Below are 13453 nucleotides of genomic sequence, written 5' to 3' on the forward strand. Positions count from 1 at the left end.
AAAATCTCAGCTCTGTGAAAAGCTTTTCTTTTCTTTTTTTTTTAATGTTTCTCCATGCATGGGAACTACACTTGGGGAAAAATCAGAATTATCCATCAGCTTGCAAACAATACCAATATGAGTTAGTGTCCTTTTAGGCACAAGTGATAGAACACCCAGTTCAGCTGACTTAAGTCACAAATGGAACAAGTGGCCAGGAAGCCGCTTGATTCAGATCTGAAATCTTGCCCCTTTGCTTAGATGAATCTCTTCATTTGTCTTCTCTGAGGTGGCTTTCTTTTCAGGCTCCGTGTGTTCTCAGGTAGACCCCTGACATTCTTACGCTCATGTTATTGTGATACTCAGGTAGGTGGAAGAGAAAGTTCAGTATGGTCATGAGTTGAACAAAAGTCCCAATATTGAGTTTCAGTCATCTGCATGAGCCCAAACTGGATCATATGCTCAGGACTGAAGAAATGATTGTGTCCAGGCCAATGGGTGTGACCTTAATCTGTGGGCAGTAGAATCCATTTTCCTTTAAGCACCTAGGCTGACAGTAGGGGTGAATGGTTCACCCAAAGTATGACTAGGTTGTTTATTTTGTTTTGTTTTCACAAAAAGGAGACAAACCAACAAATATCCACCTCAAAATTATTGTACTCTTTCTCCTGGTTGTTATGTATGCCCTTCATTTATATTGTTCTTACTCATAATGTTTGGTATCCACCCTTCCCTGCTTAGTCAGTCATACAGAAATGCAGATTGCTATTTTACAGAAAGATCTAGTACGCTAATAAAAGACACAGAACTTCATGTAAATTTGAAAAGCCTACAAAAGGAATAGAAAACTTGGTATCCTCCTGGTTAAAATCCCAAGGAGGAAACAAAAAAGAAAGGGTAGATTGTGTTAGATCATTGATCTATGCATCTGTAATATATGAATTTTCTCTTATGACAGGTTTCTCAACATGTTTGGTTTATGGCTTATTAGTAATACTGTAATTGCTTTAATTATTAATGAATACTCTACTATTATGCTTTTACACAGATGATCTCATTTGAACCTTACATTTTTGCGAGGTAGATATTATCCTAATTTTACAGGTGAGAAAACTAAAGGTGTAGAAAGGTTAATTAGCTTACACAGCTAGCAATTTACACAGCCAGTAAGTGGTGGAGATCAGATGTAAATCTAGGTCTTTCAACTCCAGAAACCAAGCACAGATGAATAGAAATGCAGCTATGAAGGCAATAGGACTGTGGTTGATTGCCAACACACGCTCTGATTTTGTTGAAGTTATTCCTTGTAGATTGGAAACATGTCCCTTTAACTGAGTCTGAATTTTCTACCCATCGGTAGTGAGCCTTTTGACCCTGGTATTTTTGTATCTAAGCAGTGAAACAACCAATAGATTCAATCGACTTATTTGTTGAGAGAATAGATCAAAATAGGTATCTGACATTGTTAAGAGTAAATTAGAATTTTGGCAGAATTTTCAATGTTCAAGTCTCTGGATTAATTAAAAACCTGCATCTGATGAAAAGTAAAGTACTCCCCAACTGAATCTAAAACAATGAAAAGTAGAATCACATTATTATCTTATAGTTGGAAAATTCTTACAGCAATTAAACACTGCATGCTGAGTGTGTGCATAATACTTGATGTTGAAATGAAGGGGTCGTACCATTACCTGATCAGAACTGGAAGTGATCGTCATAGAGGTGGCATATGGCGTAGACAGTGATCATGGATTGGGTGATCTGTGATGGGAGAAGAGAAAATACAGTGAAGTGAAAAGTTGAAAGAGAGCTTTGAAAATTATAAACGTATGAAAGAAAAAAACACATCAGAAACAGTACCTGTTCTCAGTCACTGCCCTCTGAAAGTTGCTTGAAATATTACAGGTGTAATTATACAGATTTAGTGCTGTGTTGATACATGGCCTCTTAATTCTTGGTGTATCTTAAGGCGTGGGCCAATATTTTTAGTAATTGTGTTTTAATTTACAATAAATATAAAGTGATTTTTTGGAGCCTTTTCATTTTAGGTTGATGATGTACTGAGCTATTGAGATAGAGAATGAAGGCAACTTTTTAGCTGAAAATTTTCCCCCTCAGGCATTGTAAAAAGACACCGGAATACATTTTAAGAAATACGGTCTCAATTAAGCTACTTAAAGAAGAAGAAAATAAAAAGACCCTAGGGGAAAACATTTTTAACTTTTCATCTCCTAAGAATGAACTTTTTACTTCTACATTTTCAGCCTTAATCATGAGAATATAGACTTTGAAGAATCTCACCATGAAAAGTTAAGTTGTCAAGTGATTTAAATGCTGTTATTAACTACATATTTTTCTCGTCTTCATATGCTTCTATTTTATTTTATTTTTGTAGAAATCACTAATTCTTTTGATTTTTTTCTATCCTTTTTTATGCCATCACTGTATTTTGAGAGCCTCACCCTTCCTAAGGCTTTATTAAGTTATAAAAACAATATTTGACTATATATTGTAGTTGTATTTCATGAGACGTATGTTTTAACTCTGGGGTGATGATCAACATACTAATTATGGGCACCAACCAATTGGAAAGGACACCAACCACTGTGCTGTACTAGAGTATACCTACTGGCTGTGATACAGTTTAGTTGGCCCTTTTGTTGAATCAAGTCATTCTACGGTAATTTGATAACAAATAAGATGAGACAATGTAGAACTTCCATCTTCATGATTTGCTCAAGTAAAAATCTTTTCTTGGCTGCAGATAGATGAATTTATTCTGAGCTATAAGAAATATATTCCCCCAGACTTTCTTTTTTTACATAGTGAAATAGTAATTCATTAGGCAGTGTAAAACTAGATAGAAAATTTATGCATCAGGCAATTTGAAAATTGTTTGAATGATGTATAATGACATAACTTCCATTAAATATGGATTCCAGTGTTCAGGCTTTTCATTTCAGTATTTTAGATGACCTTTGAACAAGGGATTCACCCAGGAAAAAAGAGATCTTGAGAGATTACACATGATTGGTGTGAATCTTTGTAAAATGTTCCATTTTCTTTCGTCTCAGGAAGACTTTACAATCTGTGAAATCTTTGTAATTCACAAAAGTTTTCTTTTTTCTTTTGAGTGAACATACTTTGCCTTGCAGATTTCCAGAGAAAATTAAAGTTGTAATTTTCCCTTTTTTTTTTTTTAACACATTGAAAATTTTGTTTTCTAGGGATGCCAGGCTGTCTGTCATTTCTTAGATACACAATGTGCACATCTCACTGGTCTGTATTACTTGTTGTTATTGACAGTGTTCAATCACTAACTCTCAGATCAGTTTCCTTCCTCAGTGCATTATCTTCTATATTGTAAATCTTCATTTTGGACTCCAAGAATCTTTCTTTGTTTCAAGTATTTGGAGGACTGTAATTAGAATATTAGAGACTAAAGATAGCATTTGTCAGAAACAAAGGAGACATAAAATTAACCTCAGGTAGGAATTAACTGAGTTAAACACATAAAAACACTTTTTTTTGCGCACATAGCATGTGGTTCTATAAACACTGGATGAAGAGACCAACTTAACAAATCATTTAAGGAAATACAGATTCTAAATCAAAGGAAGATATTAGGAGACGAAGTTTATTTGCTTTGTCATAATTTCATTTATCATAAGAAGTTTCTTTTTTCTTGTAGGTTATGACTTTTGTTCCGAAAAGCATAACTGCATGGAGAATTCTGTCTGCAGAAATCTGAACGACAGGGCCGTTTGTAGCTGTCGAGACGGTTTTCGGGCTCTTCGAGAGGACAATGCCTACTGTGAAGGTAATCCTTGTAATGATGTGGAGCTTGGCTGTATAAATTTCCTAGGATTACTGCGTGCAAAATTTATTAATTTCCCAGGTTGTCAGGTTGATGGGCCCATTAAAAGCAGTGAATTTAATTTGAAGCATATTAATCAGCTTAAAATAATTATCTTTCAAATTAAAGTTTTCCAGCTATCTGCTATATGTCAGACTAATAAATTAATGTGGCTGGTTTCTTGAATTAGGACAATACTTCCGCTGTGAAATTGCCATTTTCATAATTAGATATTCCAGATAGTTCACATATTGACGTGATTACTGTGACTTGCAGTTAGAATTGTAGTCAGATTTTGCTGTAAAACAAAAATTTTTGTCTGTTTGTTGACAGTGTTGTATAACAAAGACAGTTAATTAACAGGAAGGTAAGGTGCCCACTGATATTTTTGTTTGCTACTGTCAGTAATCTCAGTGTTTGTATTCACGTTCTGTGGTATGCAGAAAATAGCTTCAATGGAATAAATAGTTTCCTAGTCATTTAAAAAAATCTAAACAAATATCCAAGATAGTTTATTGTCTTGTTGAAACAATCTCAGTACACGGAGAAGGCCTCTGGCATTCACAAATACTGTGGTTTTGACTATTCATGAAGACCCTAGAAGTCCATGAAATGTAGTAATTTATAATTTCCTTGAGGCACAGATTTGAATAATTCTCATTAATTGTTGACTAGCTAGTGGGTCTTGCAAGCAAGAACACTGATATGGTGGTATTTGGGCATTTGGTATTTGGATGGCTCCAGACTTACCTTTTCCAAATGTCAAGAATGTGCTATCAGTTCTCGGAGATTGTGTTTGGCTACATGATGATTTATTGGTCCTTGGGAAAACAATTTCTATTGTTTCCCTTAGCTCTCAATACATTTTCTCTGCTTTGAAAATTGATAGTCATTTTTTAAATTGACTTTTGTCGCAGTGTATTCTTTAAGTGCTTCTGATGCAGTCCTAAAGAGACTATTCCATTTTTGCCAAAGGAAAGACATATGGCTTCCCTTCCCCATTCATCATGCAGGTTTATTAAAAACTCCTCATTTTGAAAGGTTTTATATTAGAAATGAACTTAAACTTACTCAGTAAGATAACGTATTTTTCACTAATATTTGAGAGCTCGAATATATAATAAATTCCACTGGTATTTTTGATATGTATAATATGAAATCACGATATAAATTCATGATACCTCTTTTTGAATCTTAATTTTATGATCGTTATTTATATTTTGAGCTGCTGCTCTTTTTGTAGTTGTTAAGTATATTCATGCTTGTAATAAATATTTAGTGAGCACCTACTGTGTACCAAGCACATTTCTAGGCACTGGGTAGTAAATGGTGAATAAGGTTGATAAGGTTCCTGTGCTCAGGATCTTATGTTCTAGGGAGAAGACAGAGAATAAACGGGTAACTTAGAAGCAGAGAAGGTAATTTAAGTTTGCAATTAATAATAAGGGAAAATGAAACAAGATGATGTGATAGAGACTAACTGGAGATTAATTTAAATGAGACGATCAGGGAAAGCCTCTGGGGCTGAGGTTGGGAGGGTACTGACAGTTGACTGGAGACTTGATGGTAAGGAAATAGCACGGAAGGATCTGGAACAGAGCATTCCAACTAGAAAGAATAGCGGGTAGAAAGACCCTAAATGGTAACTAGCTTTGATGTTCTGGAAACAGGAAGGAGGATAGTGTGGTGGAGCAGATGAGTTATTTAAGATGCAATTAGAGAATCAAGTAGGGACCAGGTAATGCAGGCAGGCTCTAAGTATTTTCAATTCCTCTAGTAGGGGAGTGATATGCATAGACTTGTATCAAAATGGATAGCTCTGGCTGCAATGTGTTAGATGAACTATGGAGTTAGATGTGGTAGAAAGAAGACCAGTTGGAAGGCTTTTGAAGAAGTCTAAGCAAAGGTGTTGATGGTCTGGATTAAGATCAGTTGGAAGGCTTTTGAAGAAGTCTAGGCAAGGATATTGATGGCTGGCCTGGGTTAAGAAAGTGATAGGAGAGTTAAAGAGAAGGAGCGTATTCATGATATGTTTTGGAAGTAGAGCCAACAATACTTGCAGGTAGTTTATTGTGGAGGAGAATTACAGAGGGGAGAGGGGTGAGGGGTGAAGGAGAGTCAAGGTTTTGATTTTGAGCAACACATGGATGATGTTTCCCTTTATTGAGACAGGAAAGAATTCAAGGGAAGAGGCTAGAGATTTAGATTAAATTACTTATCAATGCAACCTGTTGAAAATTGATTTAATTGTAAAGACTTGATCACTGTTTAATCTGCATTGTTATCTGTAGCACAAAATGGCAGCCATTTCCCGTTCTGAATGGATTATACTGAGAAATGGTTTGTAAACCTCCTCGTTATTTATTTGTGACTTAAGGATGTAATCTTCAAAAGCTAAGAAAATGATGGAAAAACTTGTTGGTTCATTATAGAGATCTTGAATCTTTTATACATGAGTACTTCTAATGTATCTTTTGTTATTCATGATAATAGGTTCTGAAGTAGTTTGATCAAATTTGGTTTTCTTTTTCACTTGGTTATTGTAATTGCTAACCTTAAGAATTTTTTAAAATTGAAATATAATTCAATTACATATTATATTAGTTTCAGGTGTACAACATAGTGATTTGATATTTTGATACATTACAAAATGATCACCATGGTAAGTCTAGTCACCATATCACCATACAAAGTTATTACAATATTATTGACTAAGTTCCCTATGTTGTACATTACATCCCATTTATTTTATAACTAGAGGTTTGATCCTCTTATTATCCCTCACCTATTTCACTCATTTACTTTCCCTCTTCACCTCTGGCACCCACCAGTTTATTCTCTGTATCTACAAATCTGTTTCTGTTTTGTTATCTTTGTTCATTTGCTTTGTTTTTTAGATATGACATATAAGTGAAATCATATGGTGCTTCTCTTTGTCGGACTTATTTCACTTACCATAGTACCATCTAGGTCCATCCATGTTGTCACACATGCAAGATTTCATCCCTTTTATGGCAGAGTAATATTCCTGTGTGTGTGTGTGTGTGTGTGTGTGTGTGTGTGTGTGTGTGTGTGAATACCACATAGTCTATATGCTTTCATCTATTGATGGGCCCTTAGGATACGTCCCTTCTCAGCTATTGTGAATAATGTTGCAGTGAGTGTAGGGGTACACATATCTTTTTGAATGAGTGTTTTTGTTTTCTTTGGAAAAATACCCAGAAGTGGAATTCCTGCATCTTATGGTGATTCTATTTTTAATTTTTTGAATGAAGGTAAGACTAGGTGTGGGAAACTAGTGGATGGGAGACAGGGGTAGCTTGCAGTAAAAATGGAGATGGAGATGTGGGTGTACTTGAAAGCACGTGTGAGGTGAAACCAGTCTCGATGATTAACTGGCGATAGTAGATGATAAGTAGAGAGGTTTCAAGGTTGATGCTCAGGTTTCTGGCCCGAGCAATAGGCAGATGATAGTGCTGTTCACGTAGGAAACAGATATGGTGGGAAAATCATCATGTTGGGTTATAGTGCCCAAGGGACAGATGAGTAGGCAGTTGAGTAGCTAGTTGAATATACTTGGATGTAGAGTTCAGAGAAGCTTAGGTTGTACATAAACTGGGATTCTTTGGCATATAAATGGTAGCTGAGGAAATGGAAGAAATTACCTAGAGAGTTTTGAAAAATTTCAAAGCATTTTATTTAAAAAAAAAGGTGATTTGGTGATGGAGACAGCAGAGTCATGGCTGAAAATTAGGAAGAAGAGAAGAGGTGGTGGTGTCACAGAAATCAAGGGAAAGAGAGGATTTCAAGAAAGTAGATGCTTCTGGGAGATCAAGAAAGATGAAGACTGAAAAATGTCCTTTGCATTGAACTTTATGGATCAGCTATGGTGATTTGGATGCAAAAGTGATGACAAAAGCTAGCTTGAAGTATATTCAGTAATGGGGAAAATGGATCTGATGGAGGAAGAAAATTCATTTCGGATGTGAAAGGAAGGAGAAAGAGAGAGCAGTAGCTTAAGGGGAAGTGAGACTAAGGAAAAGTTTTCTTTCCTGCTTCTTTTTTTCCGTTTTCAGTTGTCTGCCCCCCACCCCCAGTATCTCAGCCTTGCACATGATAGCTTCTTGTTTTGAGTTTTGCAATTCCTTAGATATTTATAAATGTGGTTTAAATTAAGATTTTATGAGTTGATGGTTCATCCAGCTTTTAAATATTAAGGATCTAAAATATCTGAAAGTATATTACCCTACTTTATGTTTCTTGTGAACTGTATATTTATCATATTTCTCTTTTAAAAATTATTTATCCATCTCCATCCATTCAGTGTCCCTCATTCCCTATAGAGTCTTACCAGAATTTTTAGTGCTTTCCCTTTCATTTGATCGCTTGTCAGTAAAAATTGTCAAAAATTAGGTTGGATGTTGTGTTTTTCAGAATAATGCTTTGCTGCATGTCTTCACTTTAAACTGAGAAATGTGGGAGCTTTTGATTTTGACTACACTTCCCTTTTGACATTACAGTCTTAAGTATTATTTTAGGACTCTCTTGGCATTCCATTTTAGATAGTGTCTTCAGAAGCCATTTATTTGGTAAGTTTCTCTCTTCAATGCATAATAGGCGCCGGGGATTATAGCTGTGTCAACCCAATAATGCATTATGATGAAGAAGCTTCTTCCCATTTCCCAAACCCCTTAAAATTCCTGGCATTGTTGCTATCCAAGCTTTTGGCATTACACTAAGTACAGGAAAATAACTCTGCATAGGTGAGTTATTTATATAGTTGCATGTCATGTATAACTGATGCAGGAAAAATGGATGTGGGCATGAGGAGGGCTGTGTCCCAGGCTTCGGTTGAGCCCCTGGGACATGCCCTGCCAAGTATGGGTCCTTGGCTTCGCACAGGAAAGAATTCAAGAGCGAGCCACAGTTGAGTAAAAGTAGATTTACTTAGAGATACATCAAAAAGCAAGAGAAAAGCCACGAGGTGTGGGGGTTGGATGCTCAGATTAGAGGAAAGTAGGTACATACTCCATAGACACAGTGTGGGCAGTCTCTGAAGGTGCAGAGAGAGAGGGCATGAGGCACCATGTTGCTAGTTTTTATGGGCTTGGTGGCTTCATATGCTAATAAGTGGAAGGACCAGTCTAACCAGCCTGGGGAAGGGGCTGGGATTCCCAGGAAGTTGGCCATTTCCCACTCTTTGACCTTTTGTGGCTAGCCTTGGGGCTGTCGTGGCGCCTGTGGGCATGTTATTCACCATGTTAATATATTACAATGGGCATATAATGAAGCTCAAGATCTGCTAGAAGTTAAATCTCCCACCATCTTGAGCCTAAAGGCCTACTGGGGGTTGAATCTTCCACCATTTTGATGTTAACTGCTGTATCTTTCCTTGAATGGCTGTGCCCTGCCCCCTTCCTGTCTCATAATGAACAAAGTAGGTAATTGATGCCTTATTAATGAAAGGAAGTTTGAAAGACATTTCTTCAAATTAATGAGACTGTAGGAAATCTGAACCCCCTAAAAGAATAATCCCTTACTGATGGACCAGCTTCTCTCGGATTCATCTTATCTGTTTCATTCTGACTGCTGCTGCCAAATATCATTCATTCCACCTTCTGTTTAGTCATCCTCTCTCTAGTGTCTCACTCCCTTCTGCGCAACCAGGACCCATTCTCCAGGTTAATGTTTACAAAACACCATTTCTTCTACTTGAGAGCCCATGGTCATGGTGCCTCCTTATTGCTCAACACATTAAGCTCACACTCTTTTGCCAAGGTTCCAAAGCTCTCTGCTGCCTGGCCCCACACAGGTATTTAATCTGTTGATTCTTAGCTGGTCACATCCAGTATTCCATCATTTTCTTTCCTCACGATGGTTCGTCTGTGTTGTGGGTTGAATTGTGCTTCTCAAAAATTCGTATGTTGAAGTCTTAAGCTGTAGTACCTCAGAATGTGAACTTTTTTGGAAACAGGGATGTTGCAAATGTCATTAGCTAAGATGAAGTCCTACTGGACAATAGTGGACCCTACTCCAATATGACTGTGGTCCTGATAAAGTGGAGAGATTTTGACACAGACACATGAGGAGAATGTCATCTGAACATGAAGGCGGAGGTTAGGGTGATGCCCCTACAAGATAGGGAGCAAAGATTTCCAGTAAAGCGCCAGATGCAAGATGAGGAGCATGGAGAAATTGTCCTTCTCAGCTGTTAGAAGGGTGCAATCCTCCAACACCTTGATTTTGGACTATTGGCTGTTAGCCTATAAAATTGTGAAACAATAAATCTCTGGTGCTTAAACCACCGGTTTGTGATGTCTTCTTACAGTATCCCTAGAAAACTAATGCAGTCTGACAAAAATGCCTTTTTGGTCTATCTGTGATTTAATTATTGTTTTAGAATGCTCAATTTTTATTTTTTTGAAGATTTCCTTAATGAGTTAGGTGCACATAGATTTAATTTTTGAAATCTATTATTTATTTTATCTGAATGAAGAATAAATACCGCCTTATATACTGGTTTATTTCTAATTGTCCAATTGTAATACTTTACTATATACTATATTATTTATTAAGGGATTTGTATGTGTTTATTTGTATATTTTTCTACCACCTGTAAGTGTTTTGTGGTCAAAGACTCTTTATTTTTCTTGAATTCTCCCAAACCTCTAAAATATAGATAGACAATTTAGAGATTAAGAAATATTTATTGGTGGCTTGAAATGCTTAGATATGCTGAACAGGTCAGCACCTTTAGGCTACCTCATCACTAAAGAATTTATTCAGGATAAGTATTGAACTTACTGAATTGTGTTTATATTGCATAAGAAAATTTAACTGTCATATAGATTTTCATAGCTAAAAAGGGATTCAGTCGTTTTAAATTGGTATATATTGTCCTTTAAAAATATTTTAAGGAGTGCCAGGAAAGGAATTTATTCATTTATAATACTCATTATACCAATATATGGCATGCATATTAAAAGGACTACAAATCCCAGATTTTCCTATATCCACCATTGCTTTTACTGAACTCGCTTTTTGCCTAAGGTTTGAATTTCATCTACAATTTGCAAACCAGCTGAGTTGAACATCAAATGTTTGGCAGGTAGAAGGTGCTTAGTAAATGGCCAGTTGAACGTGAAGCTTGGAATCAAAATAAACATTTGTTTGTCACTTGCTATGTGCTAAGCATGGCATACCTTCAAACATAAACTTTAACTATTATATTTAGGTATCCAATTCAAATACCTATTTGTTTTTTTTACCGGTGACACTAAATGAGACACCGCCTTCTTCCTCCCCATTCCTGTCTTTTTAAGTGATTCCTTTGGCTAGTGATACCTCTTTGATCTTTTTTGTTGTGCATTTCAGTAGATTCTTGTCCATGTACAAAGTACTGTGACCGTAAATCTTAAGGAAAACAAGTAATTTCTCTACTTGTTTCTATTTTGTATTCTTCTCTCCTGCTGTTGTTTGTCGATAAGGCTATAATAAAAAACAGCACCAACAACTAATAACCATACTGTTCTTTAGAGACATTTAGAATGCTTTCCACATATAGCATCTTATTTCATCCAGCAGCCCTATGATGTAGGCATTATTATAATCTTCTGTTTTGTGGTTGAAAACAACAGAAGAGCTTGGAAATAAAGTGGTTTTCCCCAAATCACTCTTACTCAGACAGCAAACAGTGAACCCCTGTCCTCTATCTTGAAATCTGATGTTTTTTAACTTCTACTGCTTTTAATTTACTCATTAGATACCTAATCTAATTCTTATTTTTATAAGTAAGAGTAGCATATAGATTTTTCTTTAGAAAGACTTTTTTTAAGCAGCTAACTGGCTTTAAAAATTGAGTGTTTCTGGAAAGGGAGAAAAAAATTGTAGTGCACTCAAAAAGCAACTCATTCACATTAGAGGAACTGTGATGAGCTGAGACCATGGCAAATAATCCACACAGGAAGACACTGGGGAAACAAACTCTGTCTCTCTTTCATTCCCTCCTGCCCTTCTCCTCCCTCCTTCTGACCTTCCTTCTTTCTTTTCTTCCTTCTTTCTTTCTTTTTTTCTTAGTTTCACACCCTGATTCCCTTAGTATGACATAGCCTGTATCTGCATATCATAAATTATGGAATATAGAGCCAATCTGAGAAGATTTCTTTAAGAGTAAGATGAGTGATAACCTCACAGACTTGCTCCAAGAGATGTGAAGTAAAATATATAGAATGAGCTCAATTCTCTGTAAACCTAGCCCACTGGAGCTAATGGGAGGCCTGCTAACAGAGTAGGGATAGATAACAGAGGACCTAGCCCAATGGGATTAATTAAGGAATTCTAGCAGATGTTGTAGCTTTCAAAACTATGGTTAATGATGCAGGCTCTGTTGGGTGTTATGGTAGAGTTTCTTAAATAAAAAAGGTCCAAGCGCACTGTATTAATCAGGGTTCTCCAGAAAAATAGAAACAATAGGAGATATTTAACAATAAGAGATATAGGAGAGAGAGATTTATAAGGACTTGACTTATATGGTTATGGAGGCTGAGAAGCAAGCTGGATAACCAGGGGAGTTGATAATGTAGTTTAAGTCAAAATCCAAAGACCTGAGGATCAAGAAAGCCAAAGGTGTAAGTTTGGGACCAAGTACGGGAGACCGGTGTCCTAGCTCATTAGTCAGGCAGGCAAATTTTCCCTCTTACTTAGCCTTTCTGTTCTATTCAGGTCTTCAACTGATTGGATGAAGCCCACCCACATTAGGGAGGGCCATCTGCTTTACTCAGTCCACCAATTCAAATGTCAGTCTCATCCAGAAGCACCCTCACAGACAGACACACCCAGCATAATGTTTGATCAAACATCTGGTCACCTCATGGCCTAGTCATGTTGGCAAATAAAATTAACCATCACAGTTAAAAAATAGCCAAAAAAAAAAAAAGAGAATATAAAAAGCATTTCTGATGTCTCCAAATGTGAATTAGCCTTTTAATGGCATCACCTACCTATCCAGTCAAGTGAAAAAGTTGCCACATAAAGCTGCTTTCAGAATTTATATGATATATGGAAACATTTAAGTGTTTTTAGGCATCGAGGAACATCTACTTAACATGTTTATAATGCTGATAAAGTAATGTTTTGTTTTGTGTTTTGTTTTGTGTTTTCATGAAAATCATTTCTTCTCCAATTGAGGAGTTTCAGTGCAGAACTTCTGAACATCCCTATCAAGTGACACAGCTGAATTTGAATTTGCATTAACAGTTCTGGGTTCATTCATCATTGACTCTCTGTGTTGCTTAACTTTAGCTTTCTCTAACTCAAAAACAATTTCTATTCATTTTTAAACTTGATTAAGTTTACATTAAGATATTCAATCAGAGGAAAAGGGTATTTTTTCTTAGAAGCCAGGGTCTCCTCTGATATGAAGGGAGGACATTAAAGTTTTAAAACCAAACCTAATAAAAATTAAACTTCTCTGAATTTCTTCTTACGCATAGTTTCTCATGCAAAGGAAGTTGAGGAAGCAGTCAGTGCTATCCATGTATTATCCTTTTGAAACAAAACATCATACTTGTGTGACTTCTATGGTCAGCTGTTTTTTTCCCCCCAAAGAATGCACATCTC

General features: G+C 36.3%; 1 protein-coding gene across 8 annotated transcripts in view; it reads left to right on the forward strand.

Annotated features, from left to right (window-relative positions):
• NELL2 (neural EGFL like 2) overlaps positions 1–13453 on the forward strand; it is a 342904-nt gene that overhangs the window by 180478 nt on the left and 148973 nt on the right. For all 8 annotated transcript variants that reach the window (XM_072972950.1, XM_072972947.1, XM_072972949.1 and 5 more), the window contains one exon: positions 3671–3799. In XM_072972950.1, the coding sequence (XP_072829051.1) occupies positions 3671–3799 (129 nt within the window). The remainder of the gene's footprint in view (positions 1–3670; positions 3800–13453) is intronic.

The sequence above is a fragment of the Vicugna pacos genome, chromosome 12, assembly GCF_048564905.1.
Source record: "Vicugna pacos chromosome 12, VicPac4, whole genome shotgun sequence".
Taxonomy (NCBI): Eukaryota; Metazoa; Chordata; class Mammalia; order Artiodactyla; family Camelidae; genus Vicugna; species Vicugna pacos.